This window comes from Megalopta genalis, chromosome 6 (genome assembly GCF_051020955.1).
Source record: "Megalopta genalis isolate 19385.01 chromosome 6, iyMegGena1_principal, whole genome shotgun sequence".
NCBI lineage: Eukaryota > Metazoa > Arthropoda > Insecta > Hymenoptera > Halictidae > Megalopta > Megalopta genalis.
In genome coordinates, this window is record NC_135018.1 from 7,177,286 (window position 1) to 7,192,487 (window position 15,202).

The 15,202-nt window shown below is 37.3% G+C and overlaps 1 protein-coding gene across 1 annotated transcript in view; it reads right to left on the reverse strand.

Annotated features, from left to right (window-relative positions):
* Positions 1 to 826: 826 nt before the first annotated feature.
* Positions 827 to 15,202, reverse strand: part of fuss (SKI family transcriptional corepressor fussel) — a 42,275-nt gene continuing 27,899 nt past the window's right edge. The window contains exons 6-7 of the mRNA XM_033479677.2: positions 4,891 to 5,020; positions 827 to 2,297 (exon numbers count right to left, since the gene is read on the reverse strand). Of these exons, the coding sequence (XP_033335568.1) occupies positions 2,197 to 2,297; positions 4,891 to 5,020 (231 nt within the window). The 3' untranslated portion in view covers positions 827 to 2,196. The remainder of the gene's footprint in view (positions 2,298 to 4,890; positions 5,021 to 15,202) is intronic.

The window sequence follows — 15,202 nt, forward strand, 5'->3', positions numbered from 1 at the left end:
AATGGTGAAACGTGTTAAACGAAAGTTACCTCACCGCTTAATAGGGTAAAGACGAAGAAATACTGATCGGTACAGTTGCGAAAGAAATCGCAGTGCAAGGGTTTGAAGAAAGTTTTGGGATACAAGCGAATGAAAATCTGAAGGCGCGGGAACAGCACAGAAAATGGTGGCCGCGGGATTCGGTCGAAACGAATGGGTAGAGACACCGGAAAAGGAAACTGACACGGGTACACCAGTGATCAAGATCTTTTATTGTTAATTGAGTTACACATTGTGTTTCCGCATGCTTGTGAACTACGTTAGTTTGAGTGCTGCGACGATCTACACGGCGTATTCTTACAGCTGTGCTTATAACACACACCGGCCTATGTTGAAAAGCAGACTGTCTCTCCTCGACGAATCTCGCGTTCCCGTTTTTCGATCGTCGACGATCGTGTTCCAGGACCGTTCCAAGATTGTTCCAGAATCGTTCCAGGATCATCGAGGGATAAGATCGAGGGACGAGCGTCGACGCGAACAACCGGAACCGGTAATGGCTGCATAAACGATCGCCCCTAGACAGGATGCTTTCGCAGGATGCTCCTCGAGATCCTCCCCGTCGCGTCGGAGGATGCTGCGCGCAGCCGTTCGCTCAAGAGGATAATAATCGTAAAGAGTATATTGCACGGTATATCGGCTCACGGGGAACCAATTTCAAGCAGCGTTGCGCCCCTCGATGCATTAAATATAGCGATTACAATTTTCCCGTTCTCGTCACGAGACACCCTCCCCCCTGCCCCCCCTCCCGCCCACGCCGATCGACCAAGTCGATACGATATAGCTCGAAAATAATTACCGCGCGTTTACCTGTCCGATAATTACACCCGCGGAAACATTTATCTTCTCGCTCGAGTGCCGTCGAGCACTCGTCGAGCGATTTCACGGTAATCGGCTGGCCAACGCGTTCGTGCGACGACACGACGAGAACGGTTTCCTTCGGCGAACCGTTCGCCCAAGTTGAATCGTCTAACGATCGAACAACCTTCTTATTTTACAGTTTTGTCTCTGCGTGTGCTCCATGAATGCGGCAAATCTGAAATCCAGACGCTCGATAAACTCGTATCCAACAGACGCCGGAGAAACGCCCGGTTCTGTTGTTCGAGTTTCAGATTAAACGATGCATTAAGAGGGTCTGTGGTTTGCTACCGACTAAGCGAACTCGGAGAACGTTATAGGGAATTGCAGTAACCTAGTCGATTTGGAAATGTAGAGCTGTGAGAAATGAGCAGCTTCTTATTGGGCCATCGAAATTCGTGGAAATTAGTCGAAATAGAGATACATTTATGAGTCATTTATTCAATATATCGCTGCTCTGAGTCAATATTGAGATACCGTATAAATAATGAAGTTTAAAGAAAAAAGCATTTAAAGTTTTATTTTACCAATAATAATTTGATTTTCGAAAATAGTGATATATTGTTTTCACTAAATTTCCTACTAATGTATAATATATTGAAGTTATCATTATCCATGCTTCGTAGATATTAGGAATCGTAACCTGGTTTCTGATAGTTATACTACTATTGTACCAAAATTCTCAAAGGTATTGATAACAATAAGAAGTAATAAAAGTAAAATACATTTAATCTAGACAATACTATTTGGTATGAAATAGTAGAATATCTCCAAATCACGTTTTTTTACCCAATTGTCTCAGTATTGAATCATAACAACGATATGCGTTACTTACGATACAAATATTACAATTAAACTAGTTAAAAATCCGAATCTTATTCTTTAAATGGTTCTACAATTTATTACCAGTGGTATGAACAATATGAAACAAGGAAACAAATTGTTATCGAGTATTGAAACAACCATCGAGCCGCAAATTGTAGAAAATATTTGTATCAGTTTCGAGTCCACGGAAATTGAATTAGACGATGCGTCGACAATGCTCTGTTTGCAACAGATCCGCATTCACGTGACACGAGAGATAGATTATTATTTATCTTCATCATCGTGCTTAGCAAATAGCCAGCCGGTACGATGTCTTTTCGCATTTGATTCTCTACCTTGATCGGTCACCCACGATTTCTCAATATTTCTCTCGTCGTTTCTTGTTTTCTCTCTCTCTCTCTCTCGTTCGCTCTCTCGCTTTCTCTCGCTCTCTTTCACTCTCTCATTCTCTCTCGCTGTGATATTTCGCCGCGCCGATTAATTAGTGGACGCAGACGGACTGTGAATCTGCCCGTAAAATATTCCGCGTGAATGGCAGGCCGAACAATCCGTTCCCGTTCTCTCCGTCGGTTCGTTTCCTGCAATCATCATTGTTGAAAATTAACAAAATTCGCCGGCCATTCAGACGAGACAAACAAAATCGAGTAAAAACCGTTTCGTTTGTTCATTTAAATTGGATGAGTAATGAACCGGGGCCGGGCCGGAAACGAAATGAACGAAAAGATTAGCGGGCACGCTGGATTCACGATGATTAAAGGAGAGTCATGATCGATTTTTCGACCGGCAAACTGGTATCTTTGTGCCAGAAGAATCGGCCTCGGCGGATTCGCCCGCGAATTCGGGATTCTTCGAGCATATTAACGCCGCGAGTAAATCAGTGCTTTTTGTGTTTACACGGTAATCGATTCTAATTAGCCTGACAAGTGGACGAATAATCTACGGAATATAGAAGATTTTTATCTAATAAAAACAGTTGTTTTGTTCGATTAAATAATTTTGGGAAATGAAATTAATAAGTCTGCTTACTAAAATTTTTAATTACTATTATGATTCATATTTCCTTTTAAAAACTTCCTTCTGGAAAATCGAAAAGACAATTCACCAGACTGAAATTATACAAAACTATATTTTCAACAATTTTTTCTATCTTAGTAAAATACTTTTCTCTGTAGTTATTAGCTAATATTGTTTATTAATTTTTGTATACTAATAATTGTATAACTTAAGCTGTTACAAAAATTCGTAAGGCTTAAACCAGGATCCAAACCGAATAGTATAAAAATATTTTTATCAGCCTGCTCTTTACATATATATATATATATATCGGCCAATTTTGTTTATTACATCATTTTAATAAAATGCACAATCCAGTAATTTGAAGAAGCTTGAGCTATATAAATTAATATTTATTCCTTCACAGCGTTTTCTCAAAGAATTTTCCAATTCTTTGCAATTCAACAATGAATAGGAAAGCCAATTTCATTTACTATATTATTTATTAAAATTCATAATCCAGCAATTTTGGAAGCTAATTAATGAACAGCTTAAGAAATGTACACTGAAAGATCGATATTACGGTCGAACATATAAAGGGTTGACCTACATAAAATATTCTTTCTACAATACTACGTTTGTCAGATTATTTTGGCTTTCAATTCCCAGCGAATTATCGATATTAATTATGGGATTGCAGGCAACGTATGCGCATCGCCATTGAATAAACGGCGACCGGAGTCAAAGGAGATGCAACGACAAAGGGACGCGTTTGCAAGTTCAAACCATTTTCGCAGCATACTCGAATCCTGGTGGGCATAAACGCGCAAGCGTCCCATAGAATCACGCCTCCTCACAGTGAGGAGTCCGTCCGCAACCCCTTTTCGCATTATTACAAGCTCTAAGACCCACCCACTCTGTCTGATATCAAGGTAACCCTCCGTTTTCAGTTAACACTCCGGTCGCGACTAATTACTCCAATTAATTGAAACTCCGATCTCCCCGTGAACCCCACTCGTGCCACGCTAATTACTAATTACTAATATTAGGTCGGCATGGTCAGAAATGCCGGGGAATTAACCGCTAACTAAGCGACGTTTACCATTTCCATTGCGGTCCGTATGGTAATTATTTCCGACAAAATTTCGACAAAATTTCCGATCGGACGTATCGTCGGCTCGCATATACGTCCTTTTAATTACAGCTATCAATTGTCGGAGAAAACACTGAACAGGGTCGTAATGACAACTGTGCCTGTTAACCCCTTAGATATAAACCATCAGTGTACTTATTCGCGAGGAATGACTATTTTCGTCTTGTAATAAACGTGTTCGACAGAACAAATATGTTTATCTTATAACAAGTATGTTCTTCATAACAAATATATTCATCTTATAAGAAATATATATATTCATCTTACACCAAATATATTTATCTTATACTAAATATATTCGTTTTATAACAAATATATTCATCTTATAACAAATATATTTGTCATATTAAATGTGTTCATCTTATAACAAATATATTCGTGACAACAAATATATTCTTCTTATGATAAGAATATTCGTTTTACTATCTTCCAATAAAAATTTCTGTGAAATGTATACATATATGTCAGCGATTTTGTAATAATTTCAGGATAAAATCTGTACCTCGGTCTATAAAATTGGTCTACACAACTAAGGGGTTATAGAAAATTGAATTGAAGTGTTGCATTTTCCCATTCAATGTTCGATAATGAATATTATATTCGTATTATTGGAACAACTAACTCGAACAGACTGTTCAAAAAATTTCTAACAATAAAGATTAATACATTTCACTAACAGTAAGCGGATAATTAAGTAAATAATTTCATCTTCACAATATTTTGTGCTATTTTCCAGTTAGAAATTTAGTATGCTCTTTTGTTAACACTTTTAACAGATTGAGAGGCGAACTTCGCAGGTTCTCACAAAATCAAAGTAAGTTAATGTATAAAATCGAAACTGATTGATTAAATAATTAACTTTTTCGCGTTCTAAAAGTTTTAGTCGAATACAATTTCTTCGAATGTATCAGAATAAAAGTGAATTTATGAATCTAGGCAAAGATTCGCGTGATCCGTGTGTGAACAATGTGGCACCTTTAATAAGAAATTGCTAGTGTATAATTAACAGTATAATTATGCGTTACCCTTCAGCGCGCTCAGATGTCGATAGAAATTATTTCCCTGCCAATTGTCAGGACTTCTCTGGGATTGTATTTCCGGTTTGACGTCTCGCATGGCCGCCGCCTCCTCCGCAATCTTCTCAGCCTCTCGTTCCTACAACAGATCACATTCTGCCGTTCAGTATCCAATTACTGATTTTTTGAACAACCGGAAATTGTATAACTCTAGAAAGTCTCTGCTCACTCTTCCTAATTTCAACGAATTGACGACATTTCCACTGTCATAATTTCGTGAAAATGAGTCGCTCAACAATAAACCCGGACTCATTTTAAAGCTTGAATCATCTACTTTTACTATGTAACGTTCATCTTTCCCTGGCATGCCTTTATGAGATACAGCAGGCGGATATCTGGAGACATAATTTTACTCGAAAATACTGCAAATTGAAACGTCTCTAAAAAGATTGGACAATTTTTCTCGCGATTGAGTTTGCCATTGATTTGAAAATTGAAATTTCCTTTGTACAACGACTTGTCGAAGCTGGCTGCACGATTTTTTTGTACTCGTTCTGTGAACTAGAAACGAGGAACAGGTTTGTATTATCAGTATTGTATTACTGTAAAGTACACCTTCCCCATTCAGAGCACTATAAAGTGATTAATAAAAAATCATACCTCAAAGTTCAGGAGGTCATTGTAAAGAGGAGGCTTCAATCTTCAAATCTATGCCAAGATAAGTCGCGAGAAAAATTCTCCGATGTTTTTACAGCCGTTCCAATGCGTACCATTTCCGAGCAAAATGTCACCATTTTTTTCGGTCAACGTCAATCCAGAATTTCTGGAGACACTGTAATTCCGCTAATTTCGTACGAGTCCGGTGTAAAGCGATCATGCCGAGAACTCGGAACTGCCTTTGCACCTAATGACCGTACGAGCAAGACCCGGTAAAATGGACGGCCATCCAATCATCATGAATAACCACTCAGTTATGCAACGATGGCCACAATCCTGCCGATGTGTTGTGACCAACGTCGCGTCGGTTTGCTTGACATGGCAATCTACAATCTAAACGCGGGCACCTGTGGGAGGCGGGGCGCCTTATTTAATGTTCCCGCCGATAGCAATCGTGAAATTACTTAAATTAATTTAATCCCTCGGCTACGCGCCGATCGATTCCCGTGAATTATGCAGGGACGCGGAAGTCAATGGGAATTCACTTCCGCGATATGCTGGCAAACTATTCGCCATCGAAAATTATTCCTACAGTCTCATTCTAGTGTCGCAACAATTGATAAACTGGAACGAAGATTTTATGCTCTGAAACCGGGCATCGCGCTTTCGATGTTCGAAGAAAAATCTTACCGACAACGCACGGTGGAATCTTTACCAAAAGAGTTGGCCAAAATGCTATTTTTGAGTCGAGTATATTAGTCGAGTATTTTTAACTATAAAGCATCATATGCTATTTGAAATTTTAATGTATCGTGAATGGTTAATAATATATGAACCGTCAATGTTGACGAATTCTTTCGCATTCGAAGTATCTTAAAGATGGCATTACCTTTAATGTGTCAAGCTAAAGTGTAAAGTAAAGTAAAGACAATATTTGTAAAACATTCTACCATTAAAATATACAATATTGTAAAGACGAAGTTTGCACATATAAGCGATGCAAAATATTGTTTGATTAAGTGTTTAATTAAATCTTTCATTAAATCGTTGTATTATAATTAGACTGCGGATCTTCATTGCAAAATAAAATGTTTCTGTGTTAATATGTCAAAATAAATATGACAGTATTTTTAGAATTTGTTCAGGATTTTAGAGGATTGTATTCCATCCATTCATTTTTGCCATAAATTCATAAAATCCGCAGTCTGATTATAATAAAACGTCAGAGACAAAATTGTGATAGTTATCGAAAGATCTACTTTGAAAAGATCCACGACTTCAAGTAAGACGTCTAGTGTGACATCCGAAACCGTTGAAATTAAGATCGTCATATTAAATTTTATATTGACTATCTATATTTTAAAAACATTGCTTATGCCAGAGCAGTGTCTGATTTTCCATGATGAATTTCGTACTTTTGATAACATATTAAAACGGTAACATATAAAAACGGTACGAAGTTATGAATTGTGACCGACTATTTAGGAGAAGTTATTCAACGTGATTCAGCGAAATTCATCAAAGGATTTAAATACAGATTTTATGTTTAAAAATCAAGTGTATAATGTACAGATACACGAACACACGTATTATGTATATCTGTTTGTAAACGTCTCCATTTAGCAAAATTACAGAAATTTCAATGTGTGTTCGACTCTTCCAAATGTTTTCATTTTATTAAATGTGGTATGACGGGGCATACTGTTTGTTACTGAATGTTTTCACAAACATTCGAAGTGTGTTGGATGGATTTTGACCATAAAATCTGTAATTCGACTTTTGTAATCTTGCGTTTTTGATCTTGGCTTATGCTGCGATTCAGCTCGTACTCGAAAATATCGTGAAAACATTGCACTGCGCCAACGTCAAACGAAATGAGAGAATATTAAATCTGTGATTCTTTCAATCCGAAAAACTGGTCATCGTATTTTAAATATTTGAAGAGTATCCTGCCAAACAATTTCTCCTGAAATGGACGCACGAAAAGAGTGAAACACAGATTTACTATCCTAAAACTCTAGTCGTGATACTTTAGTCAAATATACAGGTTAGTTAAATACAAACGGTTAGTTAAACAAACAGATTGGAAGCGCCCATCAAGGTGTTCATTTTTTCAAACTAGGTGCCATAGGTTCGGATACTTATGAAATGAAAAACTAACAGTTTAACTTCGATTCTCCGAATTCAAAATTGATAGTTCATTTGCTTTTATTTTCGATGAATTATTAATACAATAGTATAAAATGATAAATCAAGGTTTAATCGAGGTCCTTCTATAATTTTATCGTTATTATATATATATATATGTATATATATACTTGGAATAATCTAAAATCTAAATAATAGAGATCGGGAAAAATCTAGTTCGGTTAACCGAGACTCTATTGTAGTAGAAAGATTAAAAGAATTGAAAAATGCCAATAAAGACAGTGAGACTTTCTATTTTGTTTCTTTTTCTTGCAATTAATGCAGACGATGTTTATTTAGCATAACAATCTGCAGTCTACTTATGGCAATCTATTGTATGTCTAAATAATAATTACTAAAAGAGCGAAACGCAGATTCAATAATCCAAAACTAAATGTAACACTTCAGACATTTACGGCGATGTCTAGCTAAATAAAAGGATAAAATTATTCTATGAATATGATGATATGAATTAATAAATTGTTAAACTCTTTAATACAACAGAGCTTGACAAAGGAACTTTAGAGTATGAATCTCAACGAGGATCTTTTTGATAAATTATGTAATTCAGATATATTACCGGTATCGTTTGATATTATTTCGCAAACATAATATAAATGCATTGCCTGCTCGGTGCAGGTAGTCTCCTCCCCGTCCCATCGATCTACCTCGATAAGATCCACCGATTAAATCAAATTTCCTGAATGTGGCGCGTGACGGATGTTATTTAAAAATCACCGTCCGTCCGGGCTTCCGTGACTTGCGAAAAGTAAAAATGTCGAGGAATCGGCACGCGAGGATGCATTTTTAAAGGTGTACACCTTATATAGAACATCGCTACCTTCACGATGTCCTCTAAATTACAAGTCCAACGTCATCAAAATTACGGTTTTAACGTTCGGACGGCAGGGCTCGGGTCCATTGGGACCCAGAGTATAGATATCATTTGATTACTTAGTTTCTGACAATTAATTCAAATGTTCTCAAAAAGTCCATTAAGATGTTCTTTAAAGCCCATTGAAAAACTAACGCGTGTAGCAGAAGTAAAAAATATCGAACGAAAATTGATCAAGACAATTATAAATGATCATAAGCTTATTAAGTTATATTTTTGTTGAAAGTCCGATGAAATTTTTAGTCCGATTGTTGCGTCAAATAATCGACAGCGTAGAGACGTGTATGGATGACTCAGGAGCCAATTAATCTAATTGTACGTCCGCGTTTTGCTTGCCGTTCCAAAAGTTCTTTATCGTCGAACAACTCGATAGATAATGCAATATTTTATTCGCGTATTATCTGTTGATTATACGAGATGTGGAACTTCTTATCAATCTTATCTAACAATAAACTTATTGTTAATTTTAATTATTATTAATATTAACTAATATTTCTTAGTTAAGAACACTTTAGCGAAAACGCGTGGGATTAGATGGTGCGTATCTCGCTTAATAAAATTACTGTTTGAATCGAACAATCAAGTTTCCTTTTATCGAAATAAAACATGTTAGGCATCGAGTTATATTAAAAACGGATGAACAGAGTTTGTCACTTAAAGAACATGTTTTATAAAAATCTAGAAAAATTGTTCACTTGAAGAACAAACTTCATAAAATCCCACAAAAATTGTTCATTTAAAGAACAAATTTCGTAAAATCCTACAAAAATGCTTCATTTAATAGTAGTTCCTTGTGGATTCGATTTTCTGTACCGTATAATTAATCAATCCTTCGCATTCGAAGCCATTTTAACACGCTGAATTCGAAATAGTTTTCGACTTAATACATTTTATGTATACGAAATTAAACGTTATGACTCTCATACAACAGTTACACCTCGAACAGTTCATTAAAATACGAACAACCTTGATAAAAATACTTTTGGAACGTGACGTAACAATTTAGCAGAAAGGGTTAATTATGAAACAAAGCGGCTCGGTGCAGTGTTTAATGAGACAATAATTTCCCATCCAATTTACTTCGAAATTGACAGCCTGGTGTTCCGATGGAGAGTTTCTGATGTATATTTCTGCCGTGTGCAGATCGGGCAGGGTGTTATCTGTTGCAAAAGCGATTTGACACTGGAAATTGTTGATCGAACGTAATTTCTATCCCCGAGCCTCGCGCGGCGATGTCGATGGAATCGCGGAGATGCACGATTCGAGATACGGGTCCTCGAAGTGGCTCGGCAAAGCCGATTGCCAAGCGTGACGCTTCCGACCGCCGCAAATGAAATATTCATACCGGCCCGCTACTATGATTATACGTATTGTCACGTAACGTTGTACAAAAGCTACGCCGATTACATTTACTTTGTTACCCGCGAGAGATTGGTCACCGCTGTTAACAGCGCACTATATCGGTGTTAATGGCCGCCACGGACGTACAGTCCGCAGCCTTAATTCTTCTTCAGGAGAAATGCCAGAGTGTTTCTGTTTTTAATCGAACAAATGGAACAAACGCTATACACAGTGCTATACATGTGCAGGCTGCGTATTCACGTGTTACAACGGCATTATGCCAGTGGTAGTTAGATGGCTGCTACGCCGGAAATGATCGTGTACGTTTCAAAGAACACGTTTACTATATTTATCGGCGGGGAAAATATATTTGACAAGTTCTCTTGGTTTATTGCTAGACTTTGTTTGTGCAAACTTACTATTTTCGATGGTGATTTTTACGAAGTTACACATACTTTGGCTCTCATTGAGAATGTTTTAACACAACAGATAGATAGAATTTACTTGCCGGAGATACTCTTTACATTGATAATGAATTAAGTAATTTCTTAATTATTGTTTATGTAAATGCTTGCCTCGCGTTTTGAAGGTATATGTAAGTATTATAAATTTATAAAAACTCGCTGAATGAATAGCGTAGCGTTCTATTTTAATATTTTGAGTACGTTGGAGCCGTCCTGGAACTTTACTTAATTTACTTTAGAAATGCATGACAGTGGTTTTCGATTATTTCTGTGAGGAAGTGGAGCGAAATTTATAGCGAAAATATAGTCGAGGTTTTAATTAATTAATTAATTGTAAGTAATTTTCGATCGACTCGATCTGGAGAATATTTACTATTTAACGTGTATAGTTCCATCAAATTAAAAATACCTCGGACTATTAATCAATCGTATTCAAAATTATATGTGTTCCAGTTGCATACAAATTTTCAGCAGATCTAGTCTCTAAATAGATGTAAATAACTTTCAAAATAGCTCAACAATTAAATAAAAACTTACAGTCGTCCTGGTCTAAATGGTTTTTAACTAGCCTTTAATATATCTTGTACTATTAATCAATTGAATAAAAACAGTTGAATAACAATGTACGATCAATCCAGTCTGCATAGTTTTAACTAATATTTAAGATAGCTCAACGGTTAAATAAAAATTTACAGTCACTCTGGTCTAAATAGTTTTTAAGTATCTACCTAAAATATCTCAAACCATTACTCAATTATATTCAAAATTTCGATTCACATTGAGAAAGAAATATTCGCAGCTAATTGATCTAAAACGACGGAACTCGCGGTACACTGACAAACCGTGCGTACATGTTATTTATTCCTAGAAAAAGAATACAGTCGATGAATTATGAAAGTCAACATCGACCATGAACATCGAGCAGATAGGATCGCGATGGATAGGGTACGCGGTTTGAGAATGCATTCGCCATCGAGCAGGTGTTCGATGGAGAAAGATACCCCGATAGACATCCTTACGTTCGCCACATATGTCGCTGATAATATCCGTGCAACCTCGACGCATTACCATTATGATCCTAGCGGTGAATTCGCTCCTCGCGACGGATTGATTAAACACGGTGAGCCGTGTAACTCAGCTCCGTATGCTTCAAAACTAAGGAGAATTAATGTCGCAACTAACATCCTCTTCGACAAGCCCACCCCTTCGTGTTTGTACATTGTTCAGTACCGAAACGGTATTGTACATCGGATCAGCGTTTCATATTTATTTTTCTGCACTGCTTTGTCGTATATGATTCGGTTCCTTTTTTTTAGTGCAGGTATTTTAATGATTGGAACTCGTCGTTGACACTAGAACTACCGAACCCTAAACACGACTATTGTATAAAATAAAAATATAAAATCGAATAAAAAAGTTTATCTAATAATTTCTCATAGAAACATTTTCATAATATCAGGAATTGTGAAAGAAAAAATTAGAAACCAGTCATTTTGACTGGTTGGTAGTTTTAGCGTTAATTTAAATTTACTCATTTTTGTATAACAGGATTTCTACTTTCCGTGACAGATTTGCGACTCTCTTGATTCATTTAGTGAACGTTTTGCTTAACAAGTTAATTCAAATTAATTAATCAAACACAGTTCTCTCGAAACAATTCTTTTCATGTATCCGGAGAACATTTTTATTAACCATTAACTTTGATATGAACACGAGTGATCCTAACATTGTATTTCTATTTCATTTTGCAGAAGAGGATTAATTTTCTACGCTTGTATTATTTTATACACTAACTATGAATGGAATAAAATAGGGTGGTTTATCTGGAATTAATTTAATATTTTGTGCTTTTATTCAGATTCTATCACAAACCATTGCATCAATTAATTCGGTAAAAATCGTAGTACCAGTTAAGGGTTAACATAGTTCATTTTACGTAACCCTGTTTAATTTAACCTTTATCAACTTCTTACGTGGACAAATTTGTTTCTGAAAGTTCCTTGGCAAAGAATTGTTTACTGAGACTTCCAAGCAACAAAATGTAGAAGAGTAATTATTGAAACACCGCTTGCACTGTATCAATATCTAACGACAACACGACAATTCGCCGAAACAATTGCACGAATTTTTAGATAAATGAATAAAAAAATGAGTTTGAAATATTCTTAACAAACAGGAGAAAATTATTGCTAGGTTTCAGTTGTCCTGTTGATATCAAGTGGAGGGAGGGATCCTCTGAGACATCGGCCACGTACAAAAAGGAAAGATAAATAACTCGGTCTTATCCGGGAAAAGTAGCGCCAAAACGTGCGCCTCGTAGAAGCAACAAATCCTAGACGTTTTTTGGGCGTCCTCGCGTGTTCCCGTGGGTAAATCGTCCGAAAGATAGATCCCTGGCTAGAAAAATAGGGGATGAGGACACCGGGAAAAGAGAACGATCGTGAAAATCCACACTGCGAATCTTAGCTGATCATCCGGTTATTGTATTGCCTGTACGTGACGCCATTTGCCCGGAAATCGAGACGATGGAAAGTCTCGCGAAAATTGAAGAAAATCGGATAAATTGATAAGCGGACAACGTAGGTCATAATTTTCGAGGGAAAAACACTCAAATTATTTCCAACTGATCAGCAGACAAATTTATTAAAAATTTCCTACACCTTCGTTTGGATCGTTAGAAGATGATTCTTCAAAACTTTTCGTGAGCAGAAGAAGATAGCAACGACAACCGTGAGAACTGTGGTCGCGTAATGCGCTCCACACATTACACTGAAAAATTTCCAAATACATTTTCGAAACACGCTGCTCAAAAAATGAGAGAATAGACAAATTTCGAATAAAATGCAAGCGCTACTTCAGAGTGTTGTAACTTTGCGAAAAACAATTGCGACCGAGTTTTTCTTCCTTTAAATTTCGATCGAACTTCATTCAGCTGCAAACGGCATCCCCTCCAAAAATTTTACAAAGTCCGTGCAGATCGTCAAATTCGGAAATTTTCAATGTAAACCTCTCATTTAAAAAGTTGCAGTGTAAGGGTACGTTGAACTCGAAATTATGGAACAACATTTTAAAGTAGAGGTTTCAAACTTTAATTTGAGGAAAAGATGATTATTCTACCATAATTTTTCACTGAGTTATCTGCAGTCGTAGTTCGCCAATTTTTATTCAAAATTCGTCTGTGTTACAACTTTCTTGAGCAGTATATTTGTCATACCCGGTTGACAGGTTAATAACTGCATCCTTCTAATATCAAAATGCAATATAATTCTAATAAAAAGCTGTAATAATAAACGACCGTCTATTTCAGATTGAAAGGGACGAAGAAGATGGAATATGGGGATGAACAGGCCACGACGACGCCCGATCAACGACCCTGTCGATGGTGCGACGAGAACGCGAACAGTAAAATTTGCCCAACAAACATCTAAATAAACACAGGCGAGTATGGGGGGGGGGGTATGAAGAAGGTGTAGTACAGGGGATGAATATCTGCACTTGCGGATGAGTTCCGCGTCCTCCCATTTGTAACTCCGTTCATCCGGCAAAGTAGGTAGAAATCCTTTCCTGCCCCCATCATCGGAGCCCAGCCTCGCTTATCTATCTCTGCCGTGCTCCCTATCTCCTCTCTATCCTCGCCACCCCTCCACCCCCCGTAGGCTTCCAGGTTGGCGAGGACCTGCACACGGGCCAGCACAGCGGCAGGCAGCATCGCCAGATCGAAAACCCGACACGCTCGTCTGCCTCTGTACCAGCCAGCCCATCCTCGCATTATGGCTCGCTCAATTGTTTCAGCCCCGTTGATCCAATAAAGGATTACGGAGAAACAATCGTAGCGTGCGCCAACATCCCTCTCCGGCACCCGCCGCCTACACTCTCCACCCTCTGCGAAACTGATTCGTTGGTTCGTTCATTCGTTCGTTCGTTCGTTCGTTGGTTCGTTCGTTGGTTCGTTCCTGTACACGATGGATTTTACTGAAACGGCAAAAGTTCCGACCATTATGGATATGTTTCATAGTGGACGCGTTCGTTTTCTTCTTTCGGTTCCACCCTCGACATCTGGCCACCCCTGGATTCACGTGAAAACCAGAAGGATACACGGCCAACTCTTTGTTCCCGTCTCGCGTGGATTAAATTTTGATCGACCTGTGTGAATCGGTTTTCAACGTGTGGTTTCTCTACTATGGTACCACGCTTTTCTTCAGGGGGCAGGAGATTCGCGGAGAGGGAGCTTAATTTGGCGCAATTACCATCCGAGAACCTATGAATCCTGTAGAAATCAATATATCAATGTATCTCAATAGTTCAATGCATCTACATTGCGTTAGATAATTTATATACATCATATGTTATAATGACATAACATATACATATATTCAATGTATCTGTAAGAGGATTGGAAGTTGTATACACTGATATACGCGGATTATTGTCAAAGATTAATTGCATAGAAATGGTGTAAAGCAGCAGTTATTTGTAAACAGCAAGCTGCTTATCAAACATAAACTTAATGGGAATAGCGATGTATCTTAGCCACATATCAATTTGTCTTGTCTTTAATCCTCAACCACTATTATAGCGATCTGTGAGACCGTTACTAATTAATTACTCATAATTCCTATTCATAGTTGCAAGAAAAATTGTAAGAAAGGATCGTTTTTAATACACGTGCTTTGACACTTTCTTTAGTGATGTGCAAAGTAAGAACAATCTATAAAAAAAAACGATTATATAACGATTATTATAAAGAACAAGTCTGATTTTTTATTTGACACCTTCA